Consider the following 13,351-nt stretch of genomic DNA (forward strand, 5'->3'; position numbering starts at 1 on the left):
TAACTTGCCTTTGCAGCTCCAGCAACTGTGTCATGACCGAGTCCAGAGGCTCGTCGTCTGACTCGGACTCAGCAACGTTCCAGCCTCCAGCAGTCCTCCGAGTGCCAGGGGCCTGGGAAGTCCCTGCCTCCACCTGCTGTGGATCAGAAAGTGCAATGTGCTCACTGGATTGTGGTCCCGAGGCTACTCTAAAGCTAGGTCCCACCAAGGTGTGTGTCTCTGCGCTGGTGGAGGGTGTGGGTGACGCTGTGCTGGGACTTCAGGGAGGGTGCCTTCAGATTCCTCTTCAGAGGTTTCTTCGGAGCTTGACTGGAGGCCCTGGGTCATGGACTCTGTCGGCTGCTTCCCACATGTGCCTGTGAAAGCAAGGGGAGATAGTTAGCACATGGCAGTGGCCTGTGAAACAGGACACATCACTCACAGCATGGTTGTCTGATGGATGTTGCACTGTTGGATCCTCACTTGGTAGAGTAGTGCCGACCTCACCGTCAGCACAGGACCGGTCCCGGTCATCGCCGGCCAGCTGGATGGCTCTGTTTTCAAATTCTGAGAGAACTTTGAATTCCGGCATCCCTCCACCTGTCTGCGACCTTTCCCTCCTGTTGTGAGCCAGTTTGTCCTGAATGGATAGAGATGGGGAAGGTGTACCAGGACGCCTGCTGGGCCAGATAAGTATACCTGGCCTGTGTGGGTGGTGAGTGGTCCCATGGATGGGATGAGGACAATGATGGTGAGTGTGAGAGAGTGAATGGTGATGTCCCTTGCACTGGAAGTGAGTGAGGGCCCTGTGGATGTGAGATGGGTTTGAGTGAGAGAGTTGGGAGTGATGAAGAGTGACGTACCCTGGCAGAACGGAGGAGATCGTTCATCCTTTTGCGGCTCTGGGTGGCTGTCCTCCTCTGCAGGGCGTTGGTGCTGACCACCGCCTCCCAAGCCGGGTTGGTAACATTGCTACCCATCCTGCGGCCAGAGTGGGGGGGGTAGAGCAAATCCCATCAGGCCTCCACGGCATCCACCCTGTCGTTGAAGAGGGGGAACGCAATCTTTTTTCCTTTGCAGGCCATGTCTCCCAGGCAGCAATGGTGAGCTGGTGGTGATGAGCGCTTTGCTGGTGGCTGCCTTTTAAAGATGGCAGCCGGTGTGATGCAACAGCGGGGTGATGGCGAGCGGGCGAATGAGAGCCCACCCGCCATGGAAACGGTGTGTTTCACCAGAGTGAATATATAATGAGGTGGACTCAGGAAGATATGATGTGAAAACCTGCCATTTTCATCAGCGGGTAGGACTCCATTTTACCCGCCCGCTACCGCACTTAGTGCAATTCTGGGAAAATTCAGTCCTTTAACACAAGGATGGGGCAGAGAGAGGAAAAGAGAGTGTCTTTTTCTTGCAGTCTGCTTCTAAGGCATATCCACACACTCAATCTGACTGAGAGTTTTAAAGATCGAGCCGTTCAGAGAATACTTCTCTTTGGCCAGGTGCGTTTGACCAACGAGCAAGATCTTTAACATGGCAATAGCAGTTTTTTGTTGACTTAGGTATACAAAGTATCCCTTCCCTCTCCAGGTGTTCCACACTGGACATCTATCTTGACCTGTGGTTTCTTGAAGAATGGCATATTCACAGCCCCAAATTAATATTGCAAACTGTTAAAAATAATTCAGGAGGAAGAAGGTCCAAAATTCAATGTCCTTTAAATTTTCCAAAACTGGGTTCCTCACAACTGTAGTACATCAGCCAAGACACCAACAATTGCCAATAAAGCACTGTATTATACCTCCTACCAGTTACACTGACATGTTCCTTACACTGTATTAAGTAGCTTTAATAGATTATCAGGTATGCCTGAGATTGCACGATCTGCCTTCACCTGGAAAAGTCTCTTTACTACATCCTTGCATCCATTCATCCCACAAGAGTCATGCATGGAATATAAATGACTCTTGCATTCCTCCCATGAAAACACCATTTAACTGCATAGCGTCACCTCAGTTTTACTGCCTGACACAGGAACAAAAGGAACCTCGCAATTCTGGCATCCTTTCTCAGGAAACTAATCAGACATGAAAGAGAGTGTCTCAACAAGGTGGCAGCTGCACTAACCTCCAACCTCTCATCCCACAAGGAGCAATTATAAGGGGGCTTGGTGCATTGATGGCTGTCGCAATTCATAATTTTCGAGAGCCCATGAATTCAGAGTACTTCTTGCAAATTTTACCACTCAAGTTATTTGAATCTATCAATAGGTGTCTGATTTTTGTGTGTCCCCATTTGTACAGGTTTCACTGTAATTGCCTAACATTTGTTTCAGTGATATGACAGCACTCACCAAGATTGGAAATAAACGAAGTCAATGTCCCACCATCACGGGCCCATTTTAAACAGTCAAAGTCCAATTGCCACTGATATATTCTAACTAAACTGCTGTCTACCTTACAGGATAGTACTAATTTCAAACTCTGGGAAACATAAGCAAACCCATATTTTTACATTCTGAAGTCACAGCTTGAGATATTTCACATTCTGTTGCTTCAGGTTAATTTATTTTAAAAGATTGCATTATGTGTATGCCTGTAGAAAATCCAACTTACCCACGAATAAGCAACACCTTGCGGCCAAAATGCCGAAATACGTGATCTAAAAACGACCAATCCCTGAGGGGAAAGAAAAAAAATAAATTCTTATCGCTGATTATCACAGGCTATTAGCAACGGAATAACAGGTAGCATTTTATTTCTGTGCAGGTAGGATTATAAATCACGTAAAATTCAACATATTCATACTTTGTTGTCTCCTGCTCCTAACTGATTCTTTTCCAGCACCTCAAACTGTCAAACTCTTCATGACCCAGATTTCACGGTCAGCTGCAAAATGACAGCACTCGGCACTAACCTTAAAGAAAGGCTGAAATATCAAACTTAAAAAATGTGTAATTTGACACTCAAATATAGTTTTACAGAGCCAGGAGGGGCTTTTCAGTAGCATGAACTTTACAGTGACATCAACAGCATAAAAAGACAAGTTTTTGGTCAATTCAGTGATTTCTAATTGATTGCAGTCAGTGGGTGTTTCAACACACCCTATGGGGAAGCACAGAATCACTAGTGGCAACTTCTGAATTTCCACACTTGCCTGCACAAGCGCTCTCCTGAGGTTGCTGTCAGCATCAGAGGAGTAATGAAGGCAAACACCAATGATTTCACCATCATTACTAAGGTAAAATCTGGGCCCTCACCTCCTTCAGTTTTGCTTTCCTCTTCCTACCTGCATGCTTTAAAGCCTCAAGTCACCTAGCCTCATTCTTTACTGCTTGATCAAGTCCTTCTTTCTGGGAAGCTGTGTCCTGTCCCATGAACATTTACTCATCAGCTTGCTTTATTTTAAGTAAAACTTCCCCATAAGGTCCAATTAGAAGTTACCCTCTATTTTGCACCTTTTTCTCTACATTTAAAAATTAATTCACTTTCAGCCACCCTCCACAATGGAGGCATGTGGGCCCAGTACAAAACAAATACTTGCCTTGGGATTGGCTGAAAACTGGCTCCAAAACCCTGCTTTTCTGTGAATCAAAGCCCTACCCTACAAAAACCAGGTCACTTCTGTCACAGATGTTGGCACAGACTCGATGGGACAAATAGCCTCCTTCTGTGCTGTGCTATTCTATAATTCTATGCAACTAACCAAATCACTGATATGGTATTGTATTTTTAAAGAGGTTACATGAATTGTTTTGAAGCCACTGTACATTTTGAACTCACAATACGAGGGTTTACAGACTCCTTTCCTCCAGAGCGATGGGAGTTTAAAGGATGAAGGGATTGTGCTGGGTGAAGCGCTGGCCTGTGCGTGGCCCTGATGGTTTGGGTCACTGTTACTACTCTACTTTCTCCACCTGGCTGCAAGCTTGGATTTGAGGGAGATTCAGCCAAGTGATCCGCCCAAAATGAGTTTGGATGAAGGGTCATCGACTGGAAACATTAACTCTGCTTCTTTCTCCACAGATGCTGCCTGACTTGCTGAGCATTTCCAGCATTTTCTGCTAATATAACAGGCCCTAATATTTCCTTGGTTTCAGTGGGTCCAAACATCACTTGTTTGGATTGGGTTACATCCCACAATCCAGAAGTGACATGCACCTGGGGCGCAGTCCATTGTCTCCCATGATGGGTGCATGGATGCCCACTACTACATCTCACAAGCACTTCCAGGTTTGCTGTGTGGAGAACTGCACTTCACACTGTGGGTGACACACCATCTTCAAGCTAGTACTAAGAGCTATGCTAGTTCACATGCTGTATAGGCACTCGCTATCTAGAAAAGGGGGGGAAAATGAGGCAAGGTCTGGCATGGATACAAGAGGGGCAGGGCAGGGTGTACATCCCTATATGGGCCCTAACAAAGCAGAATGCTGGGGAGCTGAGGTCAGAGTTACTGTGAAGTGCAAAACTGGAACGAATCCATGTCCTGAAGGTGTTATTTTGAGTGTGACAAGGGGTTTTCCACTCCATCCCAGGGAAAAAGAGAGCAAAGTTTTGACACTACCGCAGCACAGCACATTAGATAGTTAGGGCCTGTTCACAGAGAATGAGGCAGAAAGCCAGAGCGTGAGAGAAAGAGGCAAGAGAGAGAGAATGAATTGGAGAGAAAAAAAGAGCGATCACTCGCATGTGCTGAATAAAGATTCAAGCTGCACTAGGCAGAACCCACTTACCCAAATGATTGCCAGAGATGAAGCATAATAGGAGCTTAACAGCATGGCATTTCCAAACATTAATATAAAACAAACCAGCAGGGATATCTGTGGAAAGAGTAAAAGGTAAAAATAAAATGGTTGAACAGCGTAATCCCTCACCCTCTCCCCCAAATACCAGCAAAGTCTTCCTCAACCCAGAAAACACCTTTATACACATGCACAGCCACCACACAACTATTTGTTGGCAAACTCCACAGAAAGCCTAGGAGGAAGGTCTGTATGCACAGCAAAGAAAGGAAGAATGGAAAATAAAACTGGAGACAAACCTTCAACTGGAGTAAAATACTGGGGGACCAACAGAAATGTACACACTGAACATATAGCACAAGCTCCCCAGATTCTATTCTCCCGACTTATGAGAACTGCGGGGCGATCTGCTTCTCACCACCATCCAATCCCATCCTAAATCTGACCAGACTCAGCATGCCACTGAAACCATAACCTTGCAATCCCCACAGCTACTTTCACATCTTTGGGTTTGACCCAAGGGGCAATTAAATGCCGCGTGTATAATACAACTTCTGTTGTTTAGCATCATAAGGATCCAGTCCCTTTTAAGACAGGCTGTAGAATTTTTTGATGAAATGTTATCAATCTGAAACGTTAACTCTATTTCTCTCTCCACAGATGCGGCCTGACCTGCTGAGTATTCCTAACTATTTTTATTTATTTCAGATTTCCAGCATCTGCAGGATTTCAGTTTTACATAAATTTTAGATGTGTTCATGAATTCAAACTACAGAAAGCAGACTGGTGCTGATGATTTAATTCAGCATACTCAGAAACTATGCAAGGCTCTTAATGTTAGATTTCTTGACCCCGTAAACTCTAATCTTCCGTACCTGTTTCTTGTCTGAACCCAGCTATATGTCAGATATTTTTTCTAATGCTAGTTCTTTCATTAATTAATCTATTTTAAAAGGTCCACTGCAATTACAAGCTATTCATTCAAGCAAAACTAAAAGCTTCAGAAGTATTTTTAATTTAACTATTTTATTATTGCAAAAAAAAAAGACATATGGATTTTTTTGCCTGTAGTTCGTTCTATCCATACTTAGAATATAAATCTGAGTGAAAGCCAAGAAGACTACTCTCAACATTTACTATAGGATGGTAATACAATCATGGCTGCTCTTCCATTTTAATTCCACGTTTCCACCCAAGCCCCATATCCTTCAATTCCCCAAGAGCTAAAATCCAATTGTCTTAAATATATTCAATGATGGAGCATCAACAACCCTCTGGGGTAGAGAATTCAAATGATTCACAACCTCGGTGAAGAAATTTTTCCTCGACTCAGTCAATTCAAATTTTATTGTCTTATTTGGAAATTCATTGCAGGTAAAATCCCATTTCGCCAGAGTGCAGCACCATCTTAGTAAATTTAATAATAAAAAACAGTGATGGCTATTCACTGCAGGAAAACAGAATATTATAACTACACAGAAAGTTACATCAGATGTTTCTGTTGCATCTTACAACCAACAAAATATTTTGCACTCTTGTAGCCATCACTTATCCCCAGTGTTCTAGATTCACCGGCCAGGGTAAACAACATCTTAGTGTCTTATCATGTCAAGCCTCTTCAGCATCATGTATGTTTCCATGAGATCACTTCTCATTCTTCTAAACTTGAGAGTATAGGCCCAATTTACTCAGCCTCTCATCATGGGACAACCATCTCATCCTAGGAGCCAATCTAGTGACCCTTTGCTGTACCACCTCCAAAGCAAGTATATCCTTTATCAAATATGGAGACCAAAACTGCACACAGTATTCCAGATGTGGTCTCACAAAGCCTTGTACAATTGTAGCAAGGCTTATTTATCCCTGTACTCTAACCCCCTTGCAATAAAGACCAACATGCCCTTTGCCTAACTGCTTGCTGTACCTGCGTGCTAACTTGTGTTCTTTGTATGAATACACCCAAGTGTCTCTGAACATCAACATGTTTCACTCCTTTTAAAAAAATATTCTATTTTTTCTTACCGAAGTGAATAACTTCTCCCTTCCTCATGTTATACTCTATCTGACAACTTGTTGCTCACTTATTCACTGAACTTGCCCATATCTCTTTGCAGCCCCTCTGTCCCTCTCACAGCTTACAGTCCCACCTAACTTTGTACCATCAGTAAACTTAAATACAATACTCCTGGTATCTGTGGAAATCATTAATATAGATTGGAAACAGCTGAGGCCATAGCACTGATCCTTGCAGCACTCCATTCGTTGCAGCCTGCAAACTTGAAAATACCTCACTCATTCCATTCTGTTTCCTGTCCACTAACTAATTCTCCATCCATGCTAATATATATATGATCTCCAACTCCATGAGCCCTTATCTTGCGTATTAACTTCATGTGTGATACCTTATAGAATGCCTTTTGGAAATCCAGGTATCCTACATCTACTGGTTCCCATTATTTACCCTACTAGTTACATCCTCAAAAAACTCTAATAGATTGGTCAAACACAATTTCCCTTCTGTAAAACCTGCTGAGTAGTTTACTCTCACGTTCTATTTTTTCCTTTGATTTGAACATTCCGATTGCACTATGTTGCTTTTCAAGGTTTCCAGTCCGCAGGCTTACTACTATTTTTGCAAAATTTATAAGCCTCTTTTTAAAATCAAAAACTATCCTTAACTTCTCTAGCAAGTCAGTTTCAAGAGTCAACTATTTCCTTTGCAGTGCAGTGAAAAATAAAAAGGAAAACAAAGATTTTCCCTTCTAGCAGCAAGAGAAATTACCTAGTGCCAGAGAACTGGGGTCCCAGGACTTAATGCAGACAGCTCACTACTACCCTTCTTTCCGGAATAAGGAACAATAGTTATAAGCAGAAACTTGAAATACTAGAACTAATTCACCTAGAGCAGAGAAAGCAAATAAAGGATTAATAGTTTTTTTTTAAATTATGGAGGTTTTAAGAAAGGATGACTGAAAAGGGCTTTTCTATAATCAAATTTCTGTTTAGCTAAATGAACCTGTATTAATGCAGCAGCTGTGGCTATTGTAAACAAAAATCCTCATTTAATATCTGTATTAACATAAATTTTCACTTATGCAGCAGTGACTCAAAGTGAGGAACATAGATCATTTTACCATGTGAGCATAAAGGATGTTCAGCAGTTTGCGGGCATCAATATAGCCAAAAACATATGTTACAAAGAGTGACGCAACCTAAAAGAGGAAAAAAGACTTGAGTACAATGGCTTAACAGAAAGAAAGCAACTCTGAATCAGAATAAAGGAGGGCTACTAACAAATCCCCACACAGATATCATGTAAGCAAAACCAGACTGTCACAGAGGAGTTATTCAAATTGTCGCATTTTATTTATTTCAAGCTTCAAACAACTGAATTGTATTGAATCACTCATTAACCAATTTGGTTAACTGAAATACAATTTCAGGCCAATTAAATATTCACAAGAAAAATTTCAATTTATTTAAAGTAAGAACGCTTAAATTCCATCGGGACATCATGGTGGAATTGGCCTCATAAAAGCTGACAAAACACAGGGAACATGCTGCCATTAAGGGACAGAGAAACACCAACTATGAATGTCATAGGTCAGTGTTCTTTGTGTTACAGTTTAGCACAACCCCTCTACACAAACAGATTGCAGAACCAGCAACCAGTATTCAGCCAATCACGTTCCAAAACTTCAACCAATCAAATCACATACCATTTTTTGTTCAACCAATCAAATCCTGCAAATATTACAATAATGGCCAAGTAAATTCTATTTAGCTGCCATGACAATTGCTCACACCACATCATACAAAGAAAAAGACATAGTATTAATCTCTCATCCATCCACCCCACAAGTGGACAGCACCCAGTCCAAACTGGATTGATGTCAAGAAAGCTCACAGTTCAGATCCCAGGCATGCACACCCTCCCGAAACATCCAGGGAGTCTCCTGTTCCCTTATCACAATCTGCCTGTTCTCCTCCTCCATAAAAAACACAACACAAAAGAGGCAAACAGAATAGGGGTGAGTACTGAAGAAACTAACTGAATTTGGAAGTGGTCAAAATACAAGTAATAAACAGTGAGCGGAATAATGAGTCAGTGTGGCTAATGAGTGAAAAACAACAAATAGAAAGTGAGAGAGACAAGAGTGACAGGGATAATAAGCAAGAGTGACAGGTAAGTGAGAGTTAGAATACAGAGAGTGTGTCAGAGCAATGCCAAAAGAATGAGAACAGGTGAGAAAAAATATGCAAAAACGCTCTCCAATACCTCAACATTTCCCTGTAATACAGAAAGATGGATACTGGAAGGACAATGAAGCAGCTCTTCCCAGGGACTCCCAAATCTCAGTGCAGTCCTTCAACCTGGGCCAAGTTCATGACAGGCTCATCAGGTGGCAAAGGATCCCCCACCACCCCCAACCCCATCACCTCATCATTTCTTAGTCCTTGTGCCTGCCTGACTGATAAACCAGGCTGCAAAAAGAAATAAAGCGGTGACATTAGCACAGTACAAGTAACATATGAGAAATAGTGCCCTGAGCAATAAACTATTCGGGAGCAGCACCCTGGGGGAATACCTGGGCTGTGATAGTTTCACCAGACAGAGTACCAAAGTCACTTATGTACTCTAAACTCCTCAGCATGGTACATCAATTTGAATTAATTATTAAATACAACACTATACAAAAACAGATTGTGCGCGTCATAAATCTGTTTCCAGGCCAATTGGGAATAGGCTAATGATATAAATTGTAGGTCTACAAGTGACAGATGGGACCCTTTGCTTACATGTCTCTGCATAGCATCAAGTACAGACATTAAAAACTATTCATAGCATCAAGTACAGACATTAAAAACTATTCATAGCATTAAGTACAGACATTAAAAACTATTCATAGCATCAAGTACAGACATTAAAAACTATTCTACGCTCAGCAAAACATCAGGTCTGCACAATGACATCTTATTAAAGCAGGAGCAAGTTTGCAATGTACTGGTCTGGTCATTTGGCCCAAAACACTTATACAGTCACAAAACAACATTACTGCCTGAAGTTTTCGATGTAGGATTTTATGGAGTTAGAAAGATCGAGATCTTAAAATCCAAAACATCAAACATTAGCATAAAAACCAAACGTGCTTAGCATTTATATTTTCAGTTAATGTTTCTGTACGAGAACAGAGATGACACTGTGCACCAGAAACGTTCATGTTTGTCTATTTGTCAGTTACTTTCAGTCTAAAGAGTTAAACTGTTCCTTTTAATGTTGAAAAGGCAATCTCACACTGTTCAGTATTTCCATCAACATTCCTTACCTGTGTAAGTAACACAAACTGTGCAAACTGCCATGGAAGCAGGAAGAGGATAGTCGCAATACAAAATGCAGCCAAGGTCTTCTTTTCCACAGAGACTCTTCTATTGAAAGGAAAATACATGTAAAATGTTTTAACGTAGACATTAATTGTGACTGCACATGCACTTAGCGTAACAAGGAATTTTCAAACAGGAAGATGTGGGTTAGTACCTTAGTATGCGAGTTAAGAGCAGCATCTGCAAGATTAGGAATGGGTAGGAGAAGCTCTCACGGAGAGGAGGGGTCCACATGACTCTTGTGCACTAAAATGAAAGCACAGCTGCTCAGCATAGAGTTTCTCAGTAAATTAAAATCCAATACATTACTTAAGTATTGCCCTGTCACCAAATGAACTACTTGCTGCATCCCATGCAGATGGGAACAATAACCTCAATACCCAGTAGCATTCCCCCAGATACCCTGCTTGATGTTCCAGTCGATATTAGTAACACCCTGACCAATGGAAAGGCTTTGGGAAAATATTCAACTATTCTGTGATCAGTCAAAATGTCATGGGAAGATGTTAGGCAAAAGTACCAACTTTTTAAAATGCAGCACCGTTACTGCAGTCAGATTGTATTTGTTTCCTTTTTATCCTGCTGCATTTTTTCTTGTTCCTCACCAGTTTCTCTTCTCTCCTGTCCTGAAGTTGTTGGGGGTAACGGTGTTCCATGGCTGTTGGGTGCCTTTCAGCACTTAAGACAAATGGTCATGATTCAGAGGTGAACCTTGACAGTACACACTGGCAGCCTGGGATATTGGAGCTGAGCTCAATCTAACCTCACCATCATCCTCATCTGTTCATTTGATTGCATCTTTGGCTGAGCGATAGTGCTTTCCCCCATGAGGCAGAGATTGTGGTTTCAAGCCCCACAACAGATCATTTAGGCTAAGACTTCAGCACAGTACCAAGGGAGTGGTTAATTTTTGTTGGTGCGGTATTTCAGAGGAGGTATTGAATAGAAGTACCGTCTGCCCTCTCAGATCAGGGGTTCAATGGCACCATGTGAAAGAGGAGAATTCCCTGGTATCCCAAACAACATTTATCCTTCAATTACCACCATGAAATACAGAATAACTTGGTTGTTGATGTTTATAGAATGCTGGTGTGTGTAAATTAACTAATTTCAAATGCAAAGCACTGGCTGCTAACATGTTTCAAGATATATGGAGGTGACAGGCACTAGTAAATGAAATAAAAGCAGAAAATTCTGAAAAAACTCAGCAGGTCTGACAGCATCTGTGGAGAGAGAAACAGAATTAATGTTTCGAGTCTATATGACCCTTCTTTAGATGGGTCAAATTTCAAATGAAATTTCTTTATTTTCTTTGTTTAAATGCCAGGATTGTGCCAGGTCATGAACCACTCACAGGTCTCCATTTTCAACAACTATTGAACAGCCCTGCATCAGCCACTGCACCCTATTGACCAATCCCAGGAAACCACTGCTTCTCAACTGGGAACTAAACCCTGGCCCAATTACTGCGTGGTCCTCAACCGCCTTGCAGGTCAGGAAGTTTGATATGACTCCATAGTCCTGCCCATTACCTCCCAAGTTTTATATCCAAAGGCTTAGCCAGGCTTTAAAACTCTTTTGTCATCTTTTACATGCAAAACAATGATCACTTAGCTGTGTGTCTGCTCACATGCACATACTGGCTACTGCCCTAGAACTTAGCTAACTAATTTAAAGCAAGTTTAACATTCTCCTACAAAAGCAAAATACTGTGGATGTTAAAATAAAAATAGAAAATACTGGAAATACTCAGCAGGTCAGGCAGCATCTATGGAGACAGAATTAATATTTCAGGTCGCTGACCTTCCATCAGAATTGAACCATTAACTTTGTTTCTCTCCCTACAGATTCTACCAGACCTATACTTCCAGCACTTGCTGCTTTTATTTCAACTTTCTCCGGTTGCTAAATATCCTTGTGCTTAGATGACTTATTTCACAGAATGCTCAGCATGGTAAATTAATGCAATAGAAAGCACCAAATGGAAAAAATAGACAAATGCAATGAACCAACTTAGCTCCGGGAAGAGTCGCTTATCACTATTTCCCCACTTCTTTGTGGTACATGTGGCTATTAGCCGAGGACAGGAGCAGGATTGTTTGGTTCTGTTCGCGGTCAAATAGCCTGACATTTATTGTTAAGGCTCACACATGAACAAAGGCTTCTTGGATAAGGTACCATTCCCCAGTAAGAAGCTTTGGGGAGCTGCGAGTGCGGGTGGGGGGGGGAACAATAGCTCAGGAAAATAGATCAAAATTTCTGCTCTAAGTGTGGTCCTTGGCAGATTGATCAAACAGCAGCAGCACTGGTCATGTCAGAGGGCTGGAATATCCTGCATTCCATTTGAGGAAATCAGCATGCAGGGATGGATAAGGGAATTACAAAATTACAATTAGCAACTCGATTACTTCCAGATGCTGAGTTTAGAATGGATAATAAAATTAACCGACATATTTTAAACAGATGATCCACGTTCAGTCAGGAATTTTATTAACATTTTAGACGTGGTAAATGGGCTGAGTATTCCTGTATCAAAAGTATCGTTACACTAACGTGGTCATAAAAATAAACTGCAGATCTGGGTGGGTAGAGAACAGACATTAAGATCATATACTGACTGCATACTTCTCTCAAAATTTAAAGCATTTGTTTCACCTTCTGGTCTAAAATTAAGATTTCAATCCTGGTATTAATGGAAATATAAAAAAGTACACAAATATTTAGATGATAGCAAAGTACTGCGGATGCTGGAAATCTGAAATAAAAACAGAAAATGCTGGAAAAGCTCAGCAGGTCTGGCAGCATCTGTGGAGAGAGAAACGGAGTTAACGTTCTGAATCTGTGAGAGCTCTGAAGGAGAGTCATACGGACTCTAAACGTTAACTTTGTTTCTCTCTCCACAGATGCTGCCAGACCTGAGTTTTTCCAGAATTTTCTGTTTTATTACACAAATGTTTCATTTTTTTTGAATCATAGTTTACCTACTAATGCACATTTAAGAGACTCTTGAATCAGTTTATCAGCTACAGTACGTTTAAGAGACTCACTTGCTCATGGTAATTTTAACCACTGATGTGACAGGAGAAGTAAAATTTGTACATTTTCTGTACCAATGAGGAACATTAGGCCTCTCTAAGAGTGAAGGTAGATATAAAAACATATTTACTTTATCTGAATCTGCTCTATCTTGGCACAGTGGTTCAGATATTTTGTTTAAAATGCTTTGGTTCCAGCAACGCTCAATACTCA

The 13,351-nt window shown here is 41.5% G+C and overlaps 1 protein-coding gene across 4 annotated transcripts in view; it reads right to left on the reverse strand.

Moving 5' to 3' along the window:
• Positions 1–13,351, reverse strand: part of dpy19l1l (dpy-19-like 1, like (H. sapiens)) — an 85,831-nt gene that overhangs the window by 55,512 nt on the left and 16,968 nt on the right. For all 4 annotated transcript variants that reach the window (XM_078539811.1, XM_078539809.1, XM_078539810.1 and 1 more), the window contains exons 8-12: positions 10,257–10,348; positions 10,048–10,147; positions 7,855–7,932; positions 4,712–4,798; positions 2,592–2,654 (exon numbers count right to left, since the gene is read on the reverse strand). In XM_078539811.1, coding sequence (XP_078395937.1) covers positions 2,592–2,654; positions 4,712–4,798; positions 7,855–7,932; positions 10,048–10,147; positions 10,257–10,348 — 420 coding nt within the window. The remainder of the gene's footprint in view (positions 1–2,591; positions 2,655–4,711; positions 4,799–7,854; positions 7,933–10,047; positions 10,148–10,256; positions 10,349–13,351) is intronic.

The sequence above is a fragment of the Cetorhinus maximus genome, chromosome 4, assembly GCF_964194155.1.
Source record: "Cetorhinus maximus chromosome 4, sCetMax3.hap1.1, whole genome shotgun sequence".
NCBI lineage: Eukaryota > Metazoa > Chordata > Chondrichthyes > Lamniformes > Cetorhinidae > Cetorhinus > Cetorhinus maximus.